This window comes from Cladophialophora carrionii (assembly GCF_000365165.1).
Source record: "Cladophialophora carrionii CBS 160.54 unplaced genomic scaffold supercont1.10, whole genome shotgun sequence".
Taxonomy (NCBI): domain Eukaryota; kingdom Fungi; phylum Ascomycota; class Eurotiomycetes; order Chaetothyriales; family Herpotrichiellaceae; genus Cladophialophora; species Cladophialophora carrionii.
This window is the reverse complement of record NW_008481817.1, coordinates 398,731-423,375: the sequence shown is the minus strand read 5'-3', so window position 1 is coordinate 423,375 and position 24,645 is coordinate 398,731. Positions and strand designations below refer to the sequence as shown.

The following is a 24,645-nucleotide window of genomic DNA, read 5'->3' as shown; positions in this document are numbered from 1 at the left end:
ACTTTCTCCTCGTCGAGGGAAGCCATGGTAGTTGTCGGTCGTGCTGTGGATTTGAGATACTTGGGTATCGTTGCAACGAACCTGGTGCTATATCACGGAAGGGGACAGGTACATAAAGAGTGGATCAGTCAGGACGATCTCGGTCCATATCAGGAAACGCACTGCTGGCATCTGTGGAGAGGGTGTTGGAGGAGGGTGTGGAGGAAGGCTGTGGAGGAGGATCGTGGAGGAAACGCATCTGGACTGATTCAGCAGTTGGAGGATTCCCTGGTTCTTCCGACGCTAGATAGAATAGGAAGACTTACAACATCTCAAGGGACGAGCCTGAGCTCGTTAACCTGGCTGCTTGTCCATCAATTTTGGAGGCCCGGGACCAGCATCGAGATTCCCATCCAAGCTTGCACCATCACAAGATCCGCCGCCATGATTGCAACCGAAACCGACAAGGACGACTGCACCGGCATGATGGCGTTCTGGGCCGACATCGACGCCGAGTACGTGCTGAAGTACCAGCGATGGCACAACTGCGAGCATATCCCCGAGCGGGTTTCCATCCCTGGCTTTGTTGAAGGTCGAAGATATCGTGCGCTCGACGACAGGCCGCACTTCTTGATGTTCTACGATACACGTTCCACATCGGTCCTTTCGTCGGAAGCATATATGGCTGCTCTCAATAAACCGACGCCGTGGACCCGCGAGGCTCTGACGCATTTTCGCAACCCAACCCGGGACGTCTTCTCGAGGCTGTCTGTTGTTGGTTGCTCAAGGACATTCGCCGCCCCCTACATCACGTCGCTGCGCTTCGATCTGCCTGACGAAGAGACAGAAGCCATTTACGCTCGACGTTGGGTGCAAGCAGCCTCAGAGGCGGACAACGTTGAACGCGTCAGACTGTACAAGGCCGACGCTGCGATCGGAAACATGGGCACTTCGGAACGAAAAGTCCACGGAGGCGGTCCTGGAAAGCAGGCATATCTCGTCCTCATCGAGGAATCCTTACCACCAAGCGAAGCACAGAGTCCGATTGATCGCGCCGATTCGGCCATAGGTGGAAATATAAGACGGTTGAGTGAGGAATGCAACAAATACTGGCTGGAGATCGCCCATAGAAAAGAGGACAAGCAATGATATATAAATTTCTTCACCTCGAAAGCGGCCTGTAGAGCGCGGTGGTCCCCGCGGTCTATTCTTGTTCGTAATGTACTTTGTTGATAAGGGTGCCGATCTTTTCGATTTCCACCCGTATGTCGTCGCCGTGATTGAGCACCACCTTGGGATTGCGGAACAGGCCGACGCCAGGACCAGTACCAGTCATGATAATGGTGCCTCGTTCCAGCGTAGTACCTTGCGATAGGAAAGCAATGGTCTTTGGGATCTTATGGATCATGTCCCTGGGTGGAGGCATCTCGATTAATTTTCCTGAGCATTGCGCATGCCTGCTTTGAGACTCACTGCGTATTGGCATCTTGCACGACACCATCGTTGTAGATTGCTCGAATCTTCAGATTATGCGGATCCTCTATCACAGAAGGGGCGACGAGGATGGGGCCGATAGGACAAGAGCCGTCGAGGCCTGCGAGCGAGATCAGTGAAACTTCTCAGCGCCATAAGACCTAGCCGCCAACAAACCTTTCGAGAACGACCACTGGCTGTTCTTGAACTGCTGTGTGCGAGCGCTGACATCGTTGCTACACGAGTACCCCAGCACATAATCCATTGCCTCGTCTTCCGATATGTCCCGACCAGTCTTTGACAACACTATGCTCAGCTCCGCCTCATAGTCGCTCGTTCCATCCTGTGCAATTTTCGGAATGTTGATTGCAGCTGGATATGGTCCATTGAGCGCAGTACGTGGTCTGACGAACAAGACGGGGACTTCAGGTACAGGTGCCTTTGCTTCCTTTGCAGCTTCGTAATAATTTAAGCCTAAGCAGCGGATGATTGGCACTTCAGATATCTCCAGGGGAGGTAGGAGCTAGAAGAAAGTCAGAGAATATCATCTGGTGCCACATATCCGTGCCACACCTTTGATATGTGCATCGTGGTATTCGTCACGACACCGTCAAAGACTGACCCGGTTACCAGCTTGACATCGACCCTTTCGCCATTGTATATTGCTAGTCCGACATCGGGCCACTTCTTGGAATCAACCTGACCCAGATGCACCTGGCCGTCTTCCTCTGCGAGGAATCTAAGCAGGTGTGTCCAAGGAGCCATCGCGTGACAGGTTCAATAAACCAGATGCTTAGAAGCTGGACATACGTATCGGTCTGGTGTCAACAACAGAGTGGCGATGGGAAGACCAGTAGCGGCACAAACCAGCCATTGCCGACTTGACTTGCAGCATCTCCAAGCATTTTTTTTGAATCCCCTCGTCTCCAGCAACGACCCGAGTTCCTGGATTTGGGGGAGTCGAAATGCGGGTCTCCTCCACAAACTCTCCAAATGGACCCTGCAGGTGAGCGGAAACAGGTGGTTGATCGGCACATTTGAAAATAGTGCAGAGATGCTCGATGGGTATTTGATTTCGGTATTGTCGAGATTCCAAGCCTCTCAAATCTTTTTCAGATCGAGCCGAAAACACCAGAAACGACGTCAACTCATCCTTATATGCAGTTGCCGCCCCGAAGACCGCTTGAAACTCTCGTTCATTCGTAAGGGAGTGCCTCGTCGATAGTCGACCCTGTTCTCATGGGTGAAGCTTCGACACCTAGCCGCGTACTCCCCTCTCTTTCGCACCGTCCGCAAGATACCATGGCAGAGTATCTCGAGGCACATAACCTGCCCGACACGATTGAGTCGGAGGATGCAGTCGAGGAACTTTTATCGCGGCCACCGATCTGGCTTCCGAAACTGCTCCAGAGTGTGGAAGGGGATATCATGTTTCTGGGGATCGGCGGTAAAGTAGGCCCAACCATTGCTCGCATGGCGAAGCGTGCGACACCATCGAAGCGAGTCATTGGAGTGGCAAGATTTTCGGAGGCCGGTCTTCGCGAACGTCTCGAGAGCTGGGGCCTGGAAACCATCACCTGTGATCTCCTGAACAGAGAAGCCGTTGCCTCATTACCGGACGTCGCCAACATTGTGTACATGGCTGGCAAGAAGTTTGGTGCGGATGAAGATCCCAGCTTTGCCTGGGCAATGAACACTCATGTACCGGCCGTGGTAGCGGAACGCTTCAAAGCTTCGCGCATTGTCGTCTTCTCGACGTTGTGCGTCTACTCTTTCGCTCCAATCAGCGGCGGCGGATGGAACGAAAGTGTCCAACCAAGCCCGGCTGGCGACTACGCCATGAGCTGTGTCGGCAGGGAGCGCATGTTCTCTTATTTCTCACGGCGCCATAACACCCCAGGCCGAATTATTCGACTCAACTATGCCATCGATATGCGGTATGGTGTCCTCCATGACATCGCTCGGTGGGTGAAAAGCGGGACTCCTATCCCGATCGAGACTGCATATGCTTCAGTCATCTGGCAAGGAGACAGCAACGCACAGATACTCGGGGCCCTGGCCCACGTCACAACACCAACTAGTCCACTCAATGTCGGCGGAGCAGAGCATATGAGCGTGCGGATGGCGGCACATGAGTTCGGCCGTCGTTTCGGCAAGACACCGATCTTTGAAGGGACGGAATCAGAGTATGGATGGTACAACAGCACGCTGGCCGCTCAGCGCTTATACGGCTACCCTGTCGTGTCTCTTGCCCGCATGATTGACTGGACGGCCGATTGGGTTGGAAAAGATATGCCGACAATCAACAAGCCAACACATTATGAAGAGCGTCGTGGTAACTTTTGAAGATTGGGAGTGGCTGCAGGAGCCAAAGGTCGACTGGAAAAGCCACCAGGGCGTGAGTAGAGCATGATGGACGAACTGGTGAGAGTTGATATTGGGCTGTGTGATCTCACAACGGGACAGCTCCTTCGTGGCTAAGGCGCGTTTTCTAAGTTCAATACTGGTTAAGAAAATAAATAGCAGATGGAAGGAGCCGCTGATGTATCGTGAGCATGCTCTTGACTCAATAAAGCTGGCTGTCTGAAATTTGACAAAGCGAAAAGTGAGGCGGCGATGAGGGCGAAGTGAAAGTTGCGCAGGAGCCGCATAGCCGGTGTTGGCGCCAAGACGTGGAAGCCGGGTGCCACAATGCACACTCCCCACCGCACCCTAACGGTCATCCTCCATGCCCCGACGTGTACCCTGTCACGCCTGTAGACCCTTAATAGGTACGCTTGTGGCCCCGCGGGGCGTGAGGAGAGCCACGGTTACCTAGTTGTGCCTTCCCCGTGGGAGATGCCTACATGATCCCGTCAACAGCTGATCACTTGTGTCTCGGGTGTTAGCCGTAAGCAAGTTTTGCACTAGACCGCTGTTGCCACAGATCTGGGCCTTCAAGCCTGGGAGTGTCGATTCTTTGCTTCCGACTAATACTCATCAATGCAAGAGAAAGCAATGGTGCAAGCGCGATTGCCTCGACATCCTTCTTGCGTACGTGTTGATTTCGAGGCCTAATGAGTGATCCTTCGAGTACAGCGACCCAATTGAGGTTTCCATGCCGGTATTGCGATCGGAGATTCAAACGTCCGGACCATGTCCAGCGTCATGAGCGAAGGCACACGAAGGAAACACCGTATAAATGTCCTTGTGGTCAAGCTTACCCCAGGCAGTACGTACCTCCTAGCGGAAAGCAGACGGATTCATGTGAACACTCTCTGACACCTGTACAGCGATCTTCTGACAAGACACCAAAAGTCCGCTCACAACATTGAGCCCTCGAAACGCCGAAAACTACAGCACGAACGGCTTGGTCAGCACCAGCACGATGCATCACAGTGGCAGGCACAAAGCCACCACCAAGGCAACGGCGATATTAGTCACGGCCAGCAGCCTTCTGGAGCTCTAGTTGACACGACTTTGACCTTGAGCAATCAGCAGCACTCTACAGGGCTGCACACTTCGGCACACGGGCTTTCCACTGACCAGCAAGCCAGCAGAGTCGATGGTGATCTGCAAGGCCCGTTAAATGATGATATGCTGCTCACGAGTCTCCATGACGACGCCGCTTTCCGATATACGAACGACCATGACCTTTCCAAACCCGGCCGTTCTGTATATCCTTCAGAGGCCGGTGGCCTGGTGCGTGAGGAGCAAACAGCGCCGTTAACTACGAGTGCAAATACCCATGAGGGCATCAGTGTAACAGCACCAGTGGACCCAAACAACCATTCTCACGCCCATCAATTTCACAACCCTGAGACTGGCTTTCCGCAACTCAATCCAACGAGCCTCGAGATGGACAATATCTTTGATAATGTGGACTTCCTTGTGGGCCATCTTGATTTTTCAACCCCGAATCCACCTCCCCAGCATCATCAGGCATCAGAACATGAAGTTGCGCTAGCACCGCCCGTCTTATCTGGTGAACAGAACACAAGAGCCCTCTCAGGGCCTTCAACGCACGACACGCACCGAATAGCTGTTGACTGTGATGAAAACCAGGAGATCAATGTCTTTTCGCGAATCGGCTCTCCACTCCCTTCACTGCGATCACTACCGGGAGCACGGTCACAAGGCCGAGAGGGCCGAGGGACGCTAGACACAGGATCCGGACCTTGCTGGAAAGTTTCGCAGGCAGACTATATCGAGCTGCAAGCCAAGATGGCCAAGTATTCAGAGGTGTTTCCAACAGATCTTGTCCTCCCAAGTCGGCATACAATGTCTGCTTACCTCGAGCGATGTATCAACAGTCTATATAAGCACCAGCCTCTGTTCCACGTGCCCACATTCAGGGTGGCCGACTCTGCTCTCGAACTCATACTGGCAATGTGCGCCACAGGAGCGCAACTGAGGTTCGAAAGCCATACAGGCGTACCCCTTTTCCACGCCTCAAAGGCCCTGATCATGTCTCGGCTCCAACACCGCCACGAGGAGAGTCTGGTTAGCACTTTGAAGCAGCCATGTCTTGCCAATGCAGAGACGACAGCGGCAAGTTCACTTCAGTCACCCAATTCCGAACGGCAATCGCCCACCAATGGTCTCTTTGATACAAGTCCCAATCAGATTGGGAATCATTCCCAACTCACATCAATATCAACAGCCAGCAGACAACGCTTGCAGACCATACAAGCAATTTTGACGCTGATGTCTTTCGGGTCCTGGGGTCTGAAGGGGTTGCTTGGTGAGACCATCCTTCTTCAAAGCCTGCTGGTAATGCTTGCGCGCGAAGAAGGCCTTACCCAGGAAGCCGAAAGCATCATAGAGCGGAGTAGTAGCGCGGTGGAGCGATGGCATGCTTGGACCGAAACCGAGAGCTGGCGGCGCGTCAAGATAATCACTTACACCTTCACCAACCTACAGAGTCTCGCATATAACATGGCTCCGCCCCTGCCATCGGCCGAAGTCCGCTGCCTCACTCCTGCTTCTGCGGATGAGTGGGCAGCGGCTAACGCACAGCGGTGGGAGGAAATTAGACGTGCATCACGAATCACCGCCATTCCGTTCCAAGACGCATTCCATAAGCTGTTCCAGCATGAAGTTGGGGATGCGGTCGCCAATGCAGACGATAGTCCTTCGATCTCGGCACTTGGCAACTATGCACTCATCTTCGGCCTCCTGCAGTGCATCTACTTTCTGCGACAACGTCATCCTGTGCCATGTTCCAGCGGCGCAGACATTGCTGCCGGCTCCAACCTACGCGGCGAAGACATCGACAGCATCATTCGTGCACTCCACCGTTGGCAGCGGATGTGGGAGAAATGTCCAGAATCGACCATCGAGCCAGAAGCATCCGCCGGGCCCATCTCCTTCAACGCCATTGCCTGCTTACGGCTTGCCTGGATCCGTTTATATGCTGACCTGGGACCATGTCGAGCCCTCGCAACTCGAGATCCGAGCTTGATTGCACGTGTCTTCACTTCGGGACCTTCACTGCCACGCCACCCGCAACTCACCCCGGTTCTGCTGCAAGCCATTCATGCCCTCAGTGTCCCCGTTCGGCTAGGGATCAAGTTCGTTGCCCGAAGTCAGTCACTGTTTTGGAGTGTCAACCAATCGCTGTGCGCCCTTGAATGTGCCGTCATTCTCAGCAAGTGGTTTGAGACTCTGGCCTCCACGCTTGCACAGACTCCCATGTCGAAACAGGAGAAAAATCTCGTGCTGATTCTCCGCGGCATGGTGCTCGAGTCCGGTTTCTTCACCGAAGGTGATCTCGACACCCTGTCTCTGAGCGCAGAGACGCGACAGGGTACCAACACCAACACCAACCCCGACGGTACTGACAGAACCCTGAACGGCAATCTCAACGCAGCCACCCAGGCCAGCACGGGCAGTAGCACCACCACCACCAATGCCGGTGCGAATGAGGATCTCGTGAGCGACGCCCGCATCTTCGGCATGGATCTCGACCACTGGATACTGCAAGAGATGGCAATGCCCACGCCCCCTTCACCCAAGGACGACGCGACCGCATGGCAACGCCAAATTTCGGGCTTGAGAGTCGCTGTAGCGCGCTTGTGGGCAGAGGTGTTCTCGGACAACCATGTCTTCGACGTTGTCACCACGATAGGAAGGACTTTGAACGTTCATGCCAAAATGCTGGAAGGAATCATATAGAATTGTGGACAGCAGGGTAGAAGGGTTCCCACCTCTCAGACCCTACGAGGCTGCTTGGCTTTCTCATTTGCAGCCTAGAATATACAACATTGACGGCAATGCAGCTGTCGAGGCGATATCAAGCCCAGACGGTTTACGGTGGAGGTCCGCTTCCGTTGTTGAACAGTAGAACCCATCAATACCCATGAGAAGACGAAGTTCGCGGGATGAGCCATCGTAATGAACTAGATGGCACTTCTGAGAGAAGTGCTTCTCCCTCACACGGGGCTAAGGAGGGCCTACCCTTCGGTACCTACCTAATTCTGTGTCTCGTGTCTCATTTGGAGAAAAAACATTGATTGGCGAGGAAAGGAATCTTAGATGCCTTCTCGCTGATCACCTCGTCTTGTAAACGCAAGGCTTCAACACCTTTGCCTCTTCTTGTGGCGTCACATCATCTTCAGGACCCCGTTTGTTGGTCTTGCCCTGCTCGACCCTTTGATACTCTCTCCCGGTCCACTTGAGACCCTTGTGTTTCCCTGCCGTGGGGATGCCGGATTTTGTGAAGGCCATGCTCACGAACATCTTGTTCGACTTGTCCACGCTGTCCTCGCGCAGCTGGAAGCCGCGGCGTGTAAAGACCTTGACAAAGGCCGAGATGTCGGTCTCGTCGCCAGCAACCTTTTCCGTGGCATCCTCGGCATAGATCTCCTCCCCGAGAGCAGCAGCAGCATCTTCGTCGTCCGCACCCCTCTTATTCGGCTTCTGCTGCTTCCTCCTCTTCCCCACGCTGTTGTCAACCGCTTCGCCCTTCTGTCTGCCTACCCTTCCAAACCGACTCTTCACCTCACTGACCCAGCACTCTCCCTTGCCGTCACCCCGGAGTATTCGCCAGGCCTCTTCCACGAAGCTGATCCAATTCGTGCCCATCAAGCTGAGACAGAAGACCGCTATATCCACCTCGCCGTCGCGGAGAGGCAAATTCGATATGTCGGCTTTCGTGACCAGGGTGCTGGGCGCGTGCAGGTCGAAATTGTGGAACTTGAGCTTGTGAGATTTGATCACCGATTGGCAGCCGCGAGCAAGGGGCGCGTCGCCGCAGCCCAGGTCGGCAATTGTGCAGAGAGAGGTCTTGGGGCGGCGAGGAAGCGGAGATTCTCGTAGGGGACGCTGTTTCGTGTCTCTATCGGAGGTTTGTAGTTGTCCTCGATGCCTGATGGAGGCTATGTACTTTTCCACCGGGTTGACGGGCCAGGAGTCCTTGACTTGTTGAGAGAAGCCGGCGTGGTACTCGGCGAACAAGTCTGGTGAGTTCGTAAAGAGGTCCAAGGCTGCTGCCGACGAGGTTGTGTAGAGCGTCTCATTCAAGTGACGGAACCGCGCCGATGTGAGCTTGCTGCGCATTTTGGCCTGTAGCGCCGTCAACTTCGCAGGCGGCGGCGGTGCTGGTGGGAGAGTCTTGAGAACCTGGTCCCGGGCAGAAGAGATGGTTTCGGCGTCGCCATTGCTCAGTCCCGGGTGAGTTGCTTTCGATGTGCGGTCTCCTTTCTTCTGCGCCGACTGTTGCTTGTTTTTGGATATGTCCCGTTCATCCTCCCTGTGCTTGTCCTTGTTCTTGCTGCGCTTTTTTTCCTGTGTTGCTGCGGCCTCGTCATCCCCGGTCTTGTGTTGCTTCAATTGCTGCACGTCCCGCTTCCCTGTCTCCCGCCTTTTGTGATTGGTTTCTTCTTCTTCTTGCGCCTTTTTCTTCTTTGACCTTGCAGGGTTGGCGTCGGCCTGCTCGTTCCACAGTCTCTCGAGCTCACTCCCTGAGACTTTGGACGCCTGGTCGCTATGGGCAAGGGTACTCTTCCTCTTGCTCGAGGTGGAACCCGACGCTCCGGAAGATGCCTGACTGGCGCTTTTGGCTGCAGGCTTTTCCTGAACAAGTGAGGTCGAATCGACTGACCAACCTGGAACAGAAAACATGGTTGAGGTCTCCGCGGAAGGGGAGGGCAGTCTCAACCTGGCATTAGATTCTTGTAAGGGCCATGCAGGTCTCAGATGGTGCCAGGGCCAAAATTGCACGTAGATAACGCAGGGCAGACTGGAATCGCTCTTCACAGAAAGAACGCCTGGCCGCAGGTGCTGCGAGGTGCAATGCACGGCATGGCATTACACGGTACAATAAAATTTTCGTGGCGGCTTTCCGGGGATGCAAGAGCCGCAGCTGCAGCAGGGGCGGGGCCACGGGGGCCAAACAGCCGGCGCTGTTTGGTTGCGATTGGCCTTGGGAGCGCTAACTCCGGAACAGCGCTCAGAGGTCCAAGCCTAATCACCGCCTGGGCGTAAACGTGGGGGAGACTTTGACGCCCCGAAGCCACGGCGATCAGGTTCGCAGCTACGACACAGAGTCCACAGCACCATACGAGTACGGGTACTCCTGGGGCTCCGTACAGCATCTGCGCTCATAGCCTAATTGGCGTCTGGCAAAGAAGATGACCCTGACAGAGATACATCCTGTACGTCTCATCCCAGCACATCAAGGTCTTTCGGTCACTCCTCGTTGTCCAATACCGTTGTATCTCCAGCCATGCAGTCAGACAGACCGGCCGCAATCGACAGCAACTCCATGCATCCAGCCACGCATCTGCACTGTCAGTTAGAAGCCTCGCGGCATGCAGGAGATCCGCCCCCGGACCCAGGGAGATATCAACTGTCTTGGTAGCCAACCGGATTGTGCAGCGATCACTAACCTCATCCAGGCTATAGCTCTACAGACGGCGAATGATGCGGCAATCTCGCACGCTCGCTTCCTCCACCACGGGCCCAGCAGATACGAGTTGCAAATATAGGACCCTCTATCGATCCCTTCAGGAAGCACCCCTCTAACTCTTGGGCTCGAATCAAGCTCATCTGCCATCGTTTTAAGTTTTCCGGTTTCAACGCGGCGACCTCGGGGACCAGACTCTCTCGGCGGGCACCCCCAACGTCTTTGCAGCCTCAAGTCTGCGTCCGGCAGCAGATCAGCGATTGACACGACCATTCCGTCCGGAAAGGGCCATATGTTTCAACGCCTACCCAATAAACCCGGCCTAGTGCCCGCAAAGGCGAACGGGGGACATCGTTGTCACACCAGCTTCTGCAGGCTGTTGCTGTAGTTGCGTCACACGATCGTGATTTTCGGCTTCATCGCAAATCACAGACCATAGGCAGCAGCCCAAAACTTCAATAGTTTCCCGGTCCATGCTTTGGCACAGGAAGACCATCCTCTGCGTGCAAGTGGAGCTAATGATTTGAGCATAGCTGGATGAGTTATCATACATGCAGGACGATCCTGTCGTCTATCAACATGGTGGCCATAGATGATCGAGGCTAACGGTTAAGGACAGGCGCGGATCGTGTCACAGCTGGGTGACAGTTGCCATCGATCTTCAGCCGTTGCATGTCGACGAGGTTTCAATGTGACCTGGCCTGGCGCACTGTAACATTCGACGCCCATCTTGACGTTGAGCAATACCAAGACGGCAATCTCCAGCCAGCCGATCGAGGGTCCCCACCACAGGATGATGCAAGATGCACGTTGCACAGTACCCCGACCAAGCTGAAGGGATCGAGTATTCGTACTGTGTCTCGTATCATCTTGTACCGGAGGAATGGATGATATACCCGCCAGAGTGCCACCCTCAGCTGGCCCAGTTTCGCCAATGACCAGTCATTCCCCTTGTCCCCGAAAGATTAGCTCGACGTTGGTTCAAGAAAGCAACCCCCAGATTGGGAAACAAGCCAAGTACGCCCATGTCGAGCCAGCAATTCTCATGCTCCAAACCGTCTCCACATTGTCCTGCTCTGGAATAGAGGGCTAAGGCGCATCTGCTGATGCCTTGACACGGACTCAGCCTTACAGGCCCCTCTTAAGCCCCTCTTGACTTGCTTTTCTATTCGTACGAGTACCAGGCATTCTCGATCGGGTATGAAGCTTGGATCTGCTGTCAACACATCCCTGCATCCTTCTGTGACCATTCACTAGTACCCAGTGCTGCCTCCTGCGAGGTCCCCAGGCCTGCTGTTACAGTAGACTTTGCTGTCACTAAAATCAATACAGCTCAACATTTGCTGCGGCTTACAGGGGTTCGTTCCCCGGGTGCCCGTGGTACCAGCCTTGAGGGCCTTCTGTCTTCAACAACGAACGGGCCAATCAATTGGGACCTGGCTGTCACTCTGCATGCGCTGGCTGTGGAAAGGGTGATACCGGTACTTTGAGCCCGTTTGACGCCGTCGACGTTGTTCTGGAGAAGCCAGCCACATCGGCCGAACTCTGTATCCTGGGGCAAAATTTTCCGGATCCACCACGCTTTTTGCCCGTTGCCTCAAATCACATCCGACGTTGATATGAGCAGTGCCGAGCGCATGCTCTCTGGAACAGAAATCACCCGCAATAGCAGTGGATGTGGAACGTAATGCCGACATCCAGACTTAGCGCAGCCATCACGACCTTTGGCCAGGAGGATCTCCCCACAGTTCCTATCCTGTCCCTCGGGATCCTCCAGGCCAAACAAATTGGCTAGCAATTCTGGTGCAGCCCGGATTCTCTTATCAAGCCGTCCAACACCGATTTCGGCTTTGCGACTTCCAGCTCGTCCGCATCGCTTGAGACATCGACAACAGCGTCCGAAGTTCAGCAAATCCACGCCCCATGTCGCCTAAACGAGAGGACGAGGAATCTGTCGAGGTCAAAGATCCGAGCATCAAGTCAGAAGATGAATCTGCACCAGCGGCGGTACCCGACGCCACTCGCAAACAAGCCGCGAAGAGGCGCACCAAAACTGGCTGTTTGAGTAAGTCTGCAGGTCGACGCTGTTGTTGATTATCGCTTCTTTGGTATGAGATGCTGATATGTTTTCGTGCCAGCGTGCCGCAAGCGACGGTAAGTCCTCCCTGGGTTCCAGAGATCCGTCGGGCTTTGCACAATCGTCACCTTGATCTAACAACCTTGTGCAGGATCAAATGCGGAGAGGAAAAGCCAGTAAGCACCACACGACATCTGACCACTGGTTGACTGCGCGTCTCTTCTGACCTCGATTAGTTTTGCAAGAATTGTGTCAAGTCGAAGCGCGACTGTGCCGGCTATGTCCAACCGCTCGTCTACAACAACAAAGGACGTAAAGATCCGAATAGCGGTGATCAGCTCTCTCTTCAAGAACAAGAGACGACCCCTACGATAAATCTACGCTGGCAGACCGAGCAGCCATACTCGGGATCGCACAATGTTTTCACTCAGGCTGATGGCCCTTCACCATACCAGCAGTTGCCATTCAGTGCCAGTTATCATGCTATATCTCACCTGCCACAAAATGCCCCTCACCCTCCGGGTAGAGCACAAGACCACGGTAACCAGCGATGGCAGGGCCGTCAACCACTCCTGAGCCAGCCCGGTCCCGAAGCGTTCAATTCATTAGACCAATACGCACCGAGTTTCGATCTATCGGGTACCTTGGCTGAGGACGCTCAAGCTTTCCTTCCCTTTGATCCGCAAATGCCAGCTCAACCCATGTATTCTGCTGGATACCCTCAGTCAGCCACAATGCAGACACCAGTGTCGGCATTTTCTTCCAGCAGCCACTTCTATCCGACAGAGCATCCGAATACCGCTCAGCATCAACAAAGAGCGGCATCGTTGTCACAACCATACGGCATACCACCTATTCTTGTAGAGGGTATGTGGCCAAATCCGGCGACACTGACTGGTACCTATGTGTGCTAAGCTCTTCTTAGAACATGCGAGTGGACAGTATGGTGCGCATGGTGGCCTACAACATCTAAGTTACGCTCCTGTTATGGCCTCCGGCCTAGCCACGGTGGCTGCTGCCGGATCCCATCATCATGACGAGGAGTATGAAGACCCCGACGATCCGTTCGACGTGGACATGGAAGACCCGGATCTGTCATATTATGATGCTGCGAACAATCTCACGGATATACTTGGTCGATCCGGCCAAGCCGATTTCCAAGCTGCCAAACTGTATATTCCCCGCCGAACCGAGTATAAGGCGGTCGCAACATATGGATTACCAATAACTAAGTCACCGCTCCGAGATGAGAGGAACGAGCAAATTTTCTGCCATTTTGTCGAAATAACCAGCAACACCATGTCGATCTTCGAGAGACACCATTTTAGTCCGATCGCTGCGCCAGCCCGGACACTCTGGAATTTTACGATCCCTGCCCTAGCGTTGGGCCATGCAGCACTCGCGCACGCGATGCTGGCTCTCGGAGCGTTGCATCTTGCAAAGTTGAACAACACCTCAGAGAATCCTGCGATCAAGCATTTTACGTACGCTGTCCGGCGAGTCGGGAGGCTCTTGGGCCTTCCTCAGCGACGCCACGAAATTCGGACGCTCGCGACGGTTATGCTTCTTGGGTATTACGAAGTCGTGGCTGGTGACCACTCGCGGTGGAATCTTCACTTATCAGGCGCTGCCAGGCTGGTGTTGGAGCATGACTATGCTGGTTTGACCCGAACAGCAAGGCGGATGCGCCACGGCGCAAAGGCGAGGCTGAGCCAGTGGACAGCTCAATTTGCCTTGACGGAGGAGAATTATGCTCGCGTGGCGGGGATCCCGCTTGCCCTCCTCGACGATGCTGACTGGGAGGTCGATCAGGCACTGATTTCTCGGCTGCTAGGCGTGCGCGTGGACTATGACCATCAATATCAACCGAACTTTAGCTTGCGAGCGACCACATCAACTCTCAGCGAGAAAGATGTGGAAGAATTGAAGACGAAGATGAGTTTGAGATGGTGGTATTGCAAGCAGGATGTCTTTCAGAGCATGGTCTCCGGTGATCCACCACTAATGGCTCTCGAGAATTGGAGGTACTGTCCGCCCAGAGGTCAATTTGGGCGCGCCGATGCCCCATATGCCACATTCGACCACTTGCTGCTTGTCATGGCACGCCTGTGTGATTTTGGAGGCAAAGACCGGAGACGGAAGCAGAAAGCGGTAGCTGCTCAAGGCGGGCAATGGAGACCGCCACCCTGGCTTTTTGGGCCGCAGAGGCCACCCATACCACCGGGCGGGCATGGGGCCCCGGGCTCCTCCAAGCCGTCTCCAGTTTCATCCGCTGGCCAGGCTCCTGCATCCGCCAAACCAGGAGGAGCTCAGGATGGACCAAGACCCACTCCTCCAAGTGCGAATGAGGGTAGAGCCAGGCAAAGCAGACCAGGCGCACCCGGCGGGACGGTGCCAGGACCCCAGCAAGGCGCCAGTCCTCCCATGCTCGGAATGATGCCACCACCGTCGGAGCCTCCACAGCTGGATTCCGCCTTCCACTCGATGGACGCAAGCATCAAGGATCCCGCGTTTGCTGTCGTGCGCGAGCACAAAGAATCCAGCCCGCCCACGAATCTCGAGGATGACACTGCAAGAGCCATGGCCGAATATGAAGAAATCACGAGAGCCTTTGATCTCTTCGCACAATCACTTGGTCCTGATTTTGAAGCGCTGAACGACAGCGGAAACCCCATCTCGTCACCTTTTGGGCCTGCACTGGTGTACAAGAACGCGGCGATTGCGTGCATGTGGGCGTGCTATTATGTGGCCCGTATCTCACTGCAACGGCTACACCCTGAGATGCCGCCAGCCGCGATGGTTGCGGCTGGTGTAACCGCACACCTCACCCACGATTACGCGCAGACCGTGGGCAAGATATGTGCCGGGCTCTACGCAACGCAGCAATACGGCCAGACTGGTGCTCTGGATCCCAGCTTTGCTGGTGCGTTGATGGAGAGTACCTTCTTCCTCCTCTTTGCGGGGATCCAGTATACGGACGCGGCGCAGCGAGGCTGGACCATCAGCAAGCTCAAGGACGTCGAACGGCGCTGCGGATGGCGCACGTCGGGTGCCATTGCCGCAGGGTGTGAGACTGCCTGGGAACGCATGGCGCAAGCTGGAAGGGGCCCTCCGTACGAACGAAGGCGAGATGTCCGCAACAAAGACTCCCGGGTGAGCGGTATAACAACTCGATCAGACAACTCGTCGCCTCAGAGCGGACAGCATTCGGATGCCGTCGCTGACCAACACGAATCTGAATTCGTCAATCACGACCGCAGCCTCATCGACCGATCAAGCTCCACTCGAGTACACTGGGCACTTGGCTTGCTGTCGGTGGAGGAAGATATCAAGAAGATGGCGCTGGACAACGACTAGGTCGGGGGCTTCACTGGGCTGTGCGTACGTGCCTGCCCACCGACGGTGAAGTGAAGAGCACTTGCCTCAAAGGCAGCGCGATGCCCACTGCCGCCTTTGACGCTTCAATCTCAGCATTCAGTCCAGCTTCACATTCTCCTCCACATCGTTTGGCTGCCACAGCGAAGTCACGTATTGTGACATACCGTCTTTGTTGTAGACATAGCAGGCTGACCCGGCCTTGTATCTGCTAGCAAGCACCACACCGGCATCGAATCTACTGGAGTCTATCGTCTCAGCCATGGCACATTCACCAAGCGCATCCGCACCTCTGTATATCATCGAGACCGCACCAAGCGAGGACACTGAGTCTTTCGGCAAAGGCGTCACTTCATACTTCGACATTTCACCCAAACGTGATGGCTCCCCTGCGACCCGGTCACCTGCCTCGCCGCCCGACATTAGTCCTGGCTCTCAGCCCCAGCTGCCTCCTGTCCGACGTCCTCACTTCCGCTTCCATTCTGATTATGAGGCTCTGCACAGGAGAATCCATGGCCACATCATCGCAGAGACCCAATCCCTCGAGACGCTGACTTCACCTGGCCGGAGTTCGACACCATCTCAAGAAATCCCCTCGGCGAAGATCACGCGGGGTCGGTCCTTTGAGCAGTCTCTCCGCCGTGCCTCTTTGCAGACATCTGGATCCTCTGGACGCAGCTCCGCCGTGGTTCGATCGCCTTCGCCGAGGGAAAATCTCAGATATCCTCCACGCCAGTCGAAAGTCAGCCAGCTCCGGGCAACATCGTCTTCATTGACCTCCAGAGCGGGCAAATGGAATGCTGCCAACGAGGTCGCACAGCGACGGTCCTCGACGCTATCTGAGAGTATTACAAGAGATGGCAATATCATTGTTGTCCGTACAGATCAGGCTCCAATGAGACCACCGCCATCGAAAAGTGCGCCGGTCTCAAAGGTGTCCAAAGCCAGTTCCATAAAGGTCGAGACGGAATTCACGGAGTCTGGAAAGCCGCCAGGAATAACCCATGGGGTTCAGCCTTCCCAGCCAGGGATCAGCGAAGAAGCTCAGCCTCCAGACCAGAAGACTCGTTCTCCCGACCATGATCGGCGTCAGTCAAGGTCCCGCAGAAGCTCAATCAATCCTAAACAGATCTTCTCAGCGCCATTGCAACTTCTGCGCCGGGTCAGCCTGTCCAAACGCACGAGCTCACCAGCTGTGGCCCAGAGATCCCCACCGTCTTCCACAACAAGAAACACTCGTTTGGCAGACCATACCACGCAGCTCAAGCGGAATTACACATCAGACGTCCTGCAACGCGTGAGTGCGACTTTGCAGGAGACCAAAACGACAACACCAGCCACGCTCTTCCCACCGCAGATTGCCCGGCCACTGACCTGGAAAACCTTCTCAGACAAATCAATTCCCCCAAAAGCGAAGAAGGGCCAACGCAACGCACACGGACTCGTGTCATCGCTGGACCACAGCAGCAACAACAACCATAACAGTGGCAGTGGTGATCATGGGTCGGACGTTCAATCGTATACTTCGAGTCAGAGATACCTTCGCATGGGTACCATGCCCACAAATACCCCCGACGAAAAAGCCACATACAAGATCAAACGGAGTCCGAGCGCAGAGACGGAGGAGTTTCTGAAGGTTGATATCAGTGTCAGAGGAGGCACGAACTACCTCCCAAGCGAGGCGCGTCGCATCCACACTCCACCCCTTCCCGAAGAAGGTGCAGACGGCCGCTGGAAAGGCTTTTTCTTCGACTACAACGCACCGAGACGAACTAGTAGCTTGCAGGCCCCTGAAATTGTTGTGGAAGACGTAGCCAACAGCGGCAGTGGCAGTCCAGACAGCGTCATGTCGGCCGACTTGGAACGACATAAGCTGATACCAGAGGGGAGGCCCAAACTTGAGAGATCGAGAACAAAGAATAAGCGCATCCTGACTAGTGAGTGGGCAGACGTCAAACTTGCCGAGATCGATCTGCTGGGGACCGAGACCAGGCAAGATGACATGCAAAGTGCCCAAGAAGGGAGCCGGCGATTGAACTCCCCGGACGTGCTATCGAGGAATCGGACCAGGATCATGTACGAGGGGAAGGAGGTGGAGCCTGAGATGTTCGACTTGACCATTCCAGAGCATTTACCAAGCAGTCCATTGTGTCCAAGGCATCCAAGGTATTGGCGGGTAGTGAAGCGACAGGGGTCACATTTCCGGGGTTGTTGGATGCATGGGATTGGTGTTTACGAGAGCACGAAAAGCAAGGCATGAGGAGGGATACGAGTTGGGTAGGGGCGCGAGCGGTCACACGGGAGCGTCGGTAAACTCTTTGGCATGATTTGGAAATAGGAGCGTATGCACTTGGTCTGTGGAGAGCGCATCGAGTGGATGTTGTGAGCGAAGTATAGTGAGCGGACTCGCGTAGGCGGCAATGAAAGGCTGGCGATGGTCGGACAGCCTGCCACAGACGGGAAGATGGCATTCCATATCCCTGACTTTTCGTGCAGACGCCACGTCAATGATGCATAATATCAAACTATATCTCGGTCGCTGTGTCGAAGGGCACAATGTCAACCCATGTCTTGCGTCTTGCGTCTTGCTCTCTCTCTTTCGTCCACATCACAACTCCCCAAACTGCTCCTCGTACTTTGAAATATGCGCCACCTTCTCAGCACTCGCGCTGGTCTCGTCAAACCTCAACTCGACCCACTCGTCGACCAACTTCTTGGCCAGCTCCAAGCCGATGACGCGCTGGCCGAAACACAAGACCTGGGCATTGTTGGACAGCACGGCCCTCTCGACGCTGTAGGGATCATGCGCCGTCACGGCGCGGATGCCCTCGACCTTGTTGGCCGAGATGGCCACGCCCAAGCCGGTGCCGCAGATGAGCAGCGCGCGGTCGGCCTCGCCGGACTTGATCTTCTTGCACGCGTCCACGGCGAGGTGGGGGTACGCGGTGGCGTCGTCGGCGTCGACCACGCCCACGTCGAGCACCTGCGTCACGCCCGTGTGTTTGTGCAGCACGTCCTTGAGGGCCGTTTTGTAGGCGTGGCCGGCGTTGTCGCTGCCCACGACGATGCGGAGGGGGGTTTTGGTCCCGTTCGTGGTTGTGGTCATGGTGTCGGTGGTGGTGGTGCTGTGCGGGTCGTGGAATGAGTGCAAGGGAATGAATGCGTGGCGTGTGTGAGAGGACTTTGCCGGGCTCAGTAGTTAGGTACGCAGTACTCGGTACTCGGTACTCGGTATGGTATGGGTGTGTATATGGGTAGGAGTATGGCGTATGTTGTTCCCGTCGAGGTGGTTAATTCCAGGACTGGGTATATTATGTGAGTATACAGAGTAGCTAAGGTCGGCCAAGCACAGCGCAGGAACTAAAATATAAATCACATCACATCCTGACCTGACTTTTTGTTGAATGAGATCAAATGTTCTACCCCAGTAGTGGATCTGATCTATGGTCTCGGGCAACGGCGTGGTGGCCGTGGATGCCGACCGGAAGGGTGTCCTCTCGCTGTGGCATTGCGGCATTGCCACTTCCACTTCCGAGTTCTGTAGGTGCCTCTCACCCCTCGCGTTGTGCGTCATTGCTGTGTTCAGGCTTCTCCAAATTTGCGCGCTACCTCGTACACCGGGGTTGCCCTTTCGGGACATCCGGGCGGATCAATTGCACACGGGCACGGCGGACAACGTGGGGCAGGGGCTGAGTGCGCCTATAACCACGTGCTGGCGCTCCAGGCGGGTCTTGTTCGGCAAGGACTGACTGCATACAGGACTCCGTACTCACGGTTCTCTATCAAACTTGAGTCTGAAGTTGAAGTCAAGCCTACCATAGCACTCCGTACCTCCGACTTGTAGCACATCCACGCCCACTTCAGCGAAGACACCATAATCTGACCACTGTACTCCATTCCATACTCGGCGCCTCACAATGTCTTCACAAACCACATACCCGTCGCTCCCTTCCAAACTGATCCTCACGTCGACAAAAGCCTACTTCTCCCCCACCCGCACAATCACATACCTACACTCACTGCTCGAGCCGGCAAACAACATCCTCCCTCTCCTCGAGAAACACAGCAGTCAAGTCCACTTCGTGTTCATCCCCGACTTCCTCACCATCTACCCGTGTTCTCAAATCCTAGGATCCAGATACCCCTCGCCATCCGATCCCAACGGGAATGCCGCCGCTGGCCCGCTCGCGTCGTGGCCCATCTCCCTCGGCGCCCAAAACGCCTATCCCTCGCCCTCGTACGGCGCCTACACGGGCGAGATCGTCCCCGTGGCGCTCAAATCGCTCGGCGTGCGCGTCGTCGAGCTCAACCACGCCGAACGCCGTCGCTACCTGGGCGAAAACGACGACAGCGCCGCCGAAAAGGCCCGCACCGTCAGCGACCTCGCCATGGTGCCCCTGGTGTGCATAGGCGAGGTCGAGCAGCCTGATCTGCGCGGCCCGCTGAGCGCGAGTGTCGGCAACGCCATGGCCCAGCTGAGGCCGCAGATCTTGGCCGTCCTGGGCGCCGTGCCCGAGGACGCGCCCGTGATTTTCGCGTACGAGCCCGTGTGGGCCATCGGCGCCGCCGAACCTGCTGGCGTGGATTATGTCGGGCCCGTCGTGCAGGCCATTCGGGAGGTCGCCAAATCGGCCGTCCCGCTTCGTGGCGGGGAAAGGACGGGCGAGGTGAAGGTCGTGTATGGGGGGAGTGCGGGACCGGGGTTGTGGAGTGGCAAGACGAATGGTGGGAATGGGCTGGGGAGGTGGGTTGATGGGTTGTTCCTGGGACGGTTTGCGCATGACATTCAAGGCGTGAGGGCCGTTGTGGAGGAGGTTGTGGAGAGTTTGGGCTCGAGTTGAGCATCAGATGAGTGAGAACGTGAGTCCTCAAGGGTGGGAGTATGGGCCCGTGCTATTGACGACGCATGCCATCACTATGGACGACGCAATGCCACCACCACGTCCCAAGCACGCCAATGCCGGCTTCAACGCAGACACCCGTATCATCAAGTCGTAAACTCATTCGAGCTGGCAGACATACTCCGTACAATCATGAAAACGCCCATATACTATACAGGGACTCCCTCAGCCGAGACCACTCATCACCCTTTCAACTCCCCAGGCGTCATGACAGACACGACACTCGTGCCTTCACTAAACCTCGTCCGGAATACTCGGTTGGCATTCTGAAACATGCCATCCTTCAAACTGACGACGATGAACTGCGAACCTTGGAATCGAGTCTTGATGATGCGGCCAATGTTCTGGGTATGCGACAGATCGAGCGCCGCGTCGACTTCATCCAGAATGTACATGGGCGCCGGCTTAAACTGCAGCAGGGCGAGAATGAGGGACAGAGCAATGAGCGATCTGCGAGACAAGGGTCACCAGTCAGCACCGTCGTTCAGAGATAGCAGCAAAGGAACTGGGGGGAATAAACAAACAGACCTTTGCCCACCGCTCAACTCGGCCAAACTCTGCTTCCACACCTTCCCTAGGCAGACCTTGACCTCCAACCCTTCCTGGATCCGCTCGAGGTTGTCGTCCAGCGGCACCAGCTTCGCCGTGTTGTTCCCCGGCAGCAGGTCCGAGAAGATGTTGCCAAAGTCCTCGGTGACCTTGCGCCACGTCTTGATCAGCGCCTCCTTCTTATACTCGTCCAACGTGCTGATGGTCTCTTCGATCTTTTTCTTGTCGCGGATCACCGTGCGCAGCATGTTCTTCAGTGACGCCTCTTTCTTCTCGACACTATCGATCATGGGCATCACTTTCGGGTTGATCTTCTTCTTCATGCCTTGGAATCGCTCCGTCACGTTCTTGAGCGTGGCCCGACTTTCCGCAAGGTTCTTGCCGTGGAAGTCGTACGGGGTGCCCGCCCGGCCGAATTGATCTTTGTTGTCGTCGATCCAGTCGTGTTCCTTTTCGAGCGCCGCGACCAGCTGCGCTGCTGCTTGGGCGTCCTTCTGTGCCTTGTCCACAGCGTGGCCCAGTTTCTGTGCCTCGAGTGCCTCTTCGGCGATTTGTTTCGACTTCTTGGATTTGGCTTGTTCCAGTTCGCGCAGCTCGTCGTCAAACCCTGTCAGTTTCGCTTGCTCGTCAACGAGTTCACCTTGGGCCATATCGTGGTTGCTTTTGACGCTTGCTTCTTCTTGTCGCAAGGCCTCGAGTTCTGCCTTTTGTGTCTCGATCGTGGCGTTGACCTCGGCAAGCTGTTCCACTGCGGCGTTCAAATCACTCTCGGCTTGCTCGCAGTCGATCTTAGCGTCCTGCAATTCTTTCTGGAGTGATTTGATGGCAGTGGAGGTCTTGGTCAGCGACTTCTTCAACTCGGCTATCGACTTCTCCAGCTCTTTCAGTTTGCTGTCTTTGTTCTTGCTGAAGTCTTCCATGTCTTTCTCGATCCGCTTGACGTCCTTCGATGCCTCGACTTCTCGAGTCTTCGCATTGGCCATGTCTTGCTTGAGCTGGACAATTGTTGCCTTCATTTCCTCTATCGCCTGAATGATGGACGATGAAGAGTTGCCCGAGATCTGCTCCTCTGCCAGCTTGATTTCATGTGTCTTGAGATCGAGCTCCTGCTTGACGGATTTGATATCAGCCAGCTTCGCTCGCTCCTGTCTCATCGTCTCTTGCACCTGTTGAAGCTCTGACTGGTGTTTTTGTAGTTCTTTCGTCACTTCATTCAGCTTCTGAAGGATCACGAGCACGCCACTGGAGTTTGGTGAGCTGCCACCGGACAGCGTCCCTGAAGGGTCATACACGTCACCTTCAAGTGTAACGCTCTTCAGTCTGACTGACGGGTCAAAGGTCACTTTCTTGGCTGTTTCGGCGTCCTGGCAGATCAGCGTTGTGCCAAAGACGTAGTCCATGGCGGCAGAAACCTCGTCTTCGTATCCAATCAAGGACAGCGCGAGGTCAACTTTGCCCGGTGCTATCCGTTGTGCTGCTCCAACCTTCTCTGCTGACGCTCGGAAGGCGGATATCTTGTTCAACGGAATAATGGTGACTCGCTTCTTGAGCTTGCCATTCTGGAGAAGCTGGGTGCCAGTCTCAGCCGTGTCAACGACGACGTTATAGAGCCGGCCACCTGCGCAAATCTCCAGCGCAGTGCCAGCCATTGACTTGTCCTTGTCCAGAGTGAACAACTGCGCAACTAGACCTTTGACTCTTGTCCGGTCAAAGTTGGGTGAAGGGTCGCTGAAGTGGAAGTCGACGTTGGCTACTTTTCGCTTCATCTCGTCGGCTTGTCGTGACAGCTCGCGGATGCTCTTCTGAAGGGTGACCTCATGCTCTCGCATTTTCTCTTCTCTGCCAGGCTCAAACCCCAATCTTTGCAGATTGTTCTCCAGCTTCTGTGCATCCTTGCGGAGTACTTCCAGGTCCTTCAGGAGATCGGCGTTTTGTTCTCGCGCCTTCTTTGCGCGTGGTTCGTCTTCCTTTATGCGCTTTTCGAGGTGAGAGATCTTCAGCTTCGCTTGTTCTTGCTCCGTCGTGGCCGCGGTCAGTCTCGCTCGGGCTTCCTGCAGTTGACCTTGGTAGCCACTTTCCTGTCCTTCGCGAGAAGCAACTCCAGTCTGCAACGTCGACAGCAGCTCTTCTTTCTTCTCGACTTCTGAGTTTTGAGAATCATGTTCAGCTTTCGCACTGTTCCATTGTGACTGCAACTTCTCCAGACCGGCTTTCTTATCGCTGACTTGCTTTTCCAGACTTTTGACATTTTTGGTGACATCCTTCTTCTTCTGCTCTTCTTCAGCAACGCTGGATTGCTTCAGATCAAGCACTGTTGCAAGTCGGACCAGCTCATGGCTCAATTCTTTCACTTGGGCTTCAATTGCTTGGAATCGGCCACCTTTGCGCATTTCCTTCTCCCGAACAGCTCGTACACGCTGAGAATCTTCGTCCAGGTTTTCGATCTCGCGCTTCAGTTTGATAGCATTCTCCTCGAGGTGCGTCACTTTCGCTCTTTTGGCTTCATGCTCTTGGGACGCGTTCTTCATCTTCTCGCCAGCTCGAACATAGTCTGCCGCGACAACCACTCGAGTCAATCTTTCAAGCTCGCTTTGTGTCTTCTGATAGTCCAACCACGCCCGCTTCTCGCCTCTCAGCTTGTCGAGTTTCGGTTCGATTTCTTCGCGCAGCAAGCCCTCGATCTCTACCACCTTCATCTCCTTCTTCGCCATGGTCTTGACTGCCTTCTCTTTTCTATCCTCAAACATGCGCGTTCCGGCGGCCTCCTCAATCATAGCCAAAATCTCGGCGGCCTTCATGTTCAGCACTTTCGTGATTCGACCTTGCATGATGATGAAGTTCGGGTTGTTGATGTTCAATCCGACGCTTTGGAATAAATTCTGCACGGTCGTCTGCTGCGCGCGATGCCCGTTGATGAGGTACTTGCTCGTGCCGCCCATGACAATCTGTCGCGTCACACTGATTTGCGCATACTCTTCGAAGCCGATCGGACTCGTGCTCTTGTCGCTATTGTCAAACACGATCGTGACGCTCGCCTTTGTCACGCCCGCTTGACCGCGCTTGTATATGAGGTCTTGGAGATTCTGCGCTCGGACTGTCGACATGTTGGTGATACCCAACACGAAACATATTGAATCGAGAATGTTGGACTTCCCGGAGCCGTTGAGTCCAGTCACCGCGTTGAAGGTCTTGTCCCAACCAGAGATGACCGTCCTCTGGCTGTAAGACTTGAAGCTGCACGTGTTCATTAGTCGACGGTAACGTCTGGGACTGTTGAGTCACGACTCACCCATCGATGACCAACTCTATGATCTTCATACTGCTTGTTAGTCTATGGCTCCGACAGGGTCATTGCAGTTCGAAAGCGCAAGCACAGTTGTTCATCGATCACAATGTTGACTATT

The 24,645-nt window shown here is 55.0% G+C and overlaps 10 protein-coding genes across 10 annotated transcripts; 6 read left to right on the top strand and 4 right to left on the bottom strand.

Annotated features, from left to right (window-relative positions):
• Window positions 1-423: 423 nt before the first annotated feature.
• On the top strand, window positions 424-1,128 carry G647_09625 (uncharacterized protein; the record flags this gene model as incomplete). Its single annotated transcript, XM_008725619.1, has 1 exon — window positions 424-1,128. The coding sequence occupies one exon, from the start codon at window positions 424-426 to the stop codon at window positions 1,126-1,128; it is 705 nt and encodes a 234-aa protein (XP_008723841.1).
• Window positions 1,129-1,183: 55 nt separating this feature from the next.
• On the bottom strand, window positions 1,184-2,217 carry G647_09624 (uncharacterized protein; the record flags this gene model as incomplete). The annotated part of the gene is made up of 4 exons (XM_008725618.1): window positions 1,184-1,391; window positions 1,453-1,573; window positions 1,630-1,975; window positions 2,026-2,217. 4 exons carry the CDS (start codon window positions 2,215-2,217, stop codon window positions 1,184-1,186), a joined length of 867 nt encoding a protein of 288 aa, XP_008723840.1.
• Window positions 2,218-2,754: 537 nt separating this feature from the next.
• Window positions 2,755-3,798, top strand: G647_09623 (uncharacterized protein; the record flags this gene model as incomplete). The annotated part of the gene is made up of 1 exon (XM_008725617.1): window positions 2,755-3,798. The coding sequence occupies one exon, from the start codon at window positions 2,755-2,757 to the stop codon at window positions 3,796-3,798; it is 1,044 nt and encodes a 347-aa protein (XP_008723839.1).
• Window positions 3,799-4,587: 789 nt separating this feature from the next.
• On the top strand, window positions 4,588-7,608 carry G647_09622 (uncharacterized protein; the record flags this gene model as incomplete). The annotated part of the gene is made up of 2 exons (XM_008725616.1): window positions 4,588-4,667; window positions 4,725-7,608. The coding sequence occupies 2 exons, from the start codon at window positions 4,588-4,590 to the stop codon at window positions 7,606-7,608; spliced, it is 2,964 nt and encodes a 987-aa protein (XP_008723838.1).
• Window positions 7,609-7,983: 375 nt separating this feature from the next.
• On the bottom strand, window positions 7,984-9,555 carry G647_09621 (uncharacterized protein; the record flags this gene model as incomplete). The annotated part of the gene is made up of 1 exon (XM_008725615.1): window positions 7,984-9,555. The coding sequence occupies one exon, from the start codon at window positions 9,553-9,555 to the stop codon at window positions 7,984-7,986; it is 1,572 nt and encodes a 523-aa protein (XP_008723837.1).
• A 2,707-nt stretch (window positions 9,556-12,262) lies between these two features.
• On the top strand, window positions 12,263-15,773 carry G647_09620 (uncharacterized protein; the record flags this gene model as incomplete). The annotated part of the gene is made up of 5 exons (XM_008725614.1): window positions 12,263-12,404; window positions 12,478-12,493; window positions 12,568-12,592; window positions 12,653-13,245; window positions 13,352-15,773. The coding sequence occupies 5 exons, from the start codon at window positions 12,263-12,265 to the stop codon at window positions 15,771-15,773; spliced, it is 3,198 nt and encodes a 1,065-aa protein (XP_008723836.1).
• A 280-nt stretch (window positions 15,774-16,053) lies between these two features.
• Window positions 16,054-18,051, top strand: G647_09619 (uncharacterized protein; the record flags this gene model as incomplete). Its single annotated transcript, XM_008725613.1, has 1 exon — window positions 16,054-18,051. The coding sequence occupies one exon, from the start codon at window positions 16,054-16,056 to the stop codon at window positions 18,049-18,051; it is 1,998 nt and encodes a 665-aa protein (XP_008723835.1).
• Window positions 18,052-18,399: 348 nt separating this feature from the next.
• On the bottom strand, window positions 18,400-18,897 carry G647_09618 (ribose 5-phosphate isomerase; the record flags this gene model as incomplete). The annotated part of the gene is made up of 1 exon (XM_008725612.1): window positions 18,400-18,897. One exon carries the CDS (start codon window positions 18,895-18,897, stop codon window positions 18,400-18,402), a length of 498 nt encoding a protein of 165 aa, XP_008723834.1.
• An 811-nt stretch (window positions 18,898-19,708) lies between these two features.
• On the top strand, window positions 19,709-20,632 carry G647_09617 (uncharacterized protein; the record flags this gene model as incomplete). Its single annotated transcript, XM_008725611.1, has 1 exon — window positions 19,709-20,632. One exon carries the CDS (start codon window positions 19,709-19,711, stop codon window positions 20,630-20,632), a length of 924 nt encoding a protein of 307 aa, XP_008723833.1.
• Window positions 20,633-20,874: 242 nt separating this feature from the next.
• Window positions 20,875-24,559, bottom strand: G647_09616 (uncharacterized protein; the record flags this gene model as incomplete). The annotated part of the gene is made up of 3 exons (XM_008725610.1): window positions 20,875-21,142; window positions 21,221-24,475; window positions 24,531-24,559. The coding sequence occupies 3 exons, from the start codon at window positions 24,557-24,559 to the stop codon at window positions 20,875-20,877; spliced, it is 3,552 nt and encodes a 1,183-aa protein (XP_008723832.1).
• Between the last annotated feature and the right edge of the window lie 86 nt (window positions 24,560-24,645).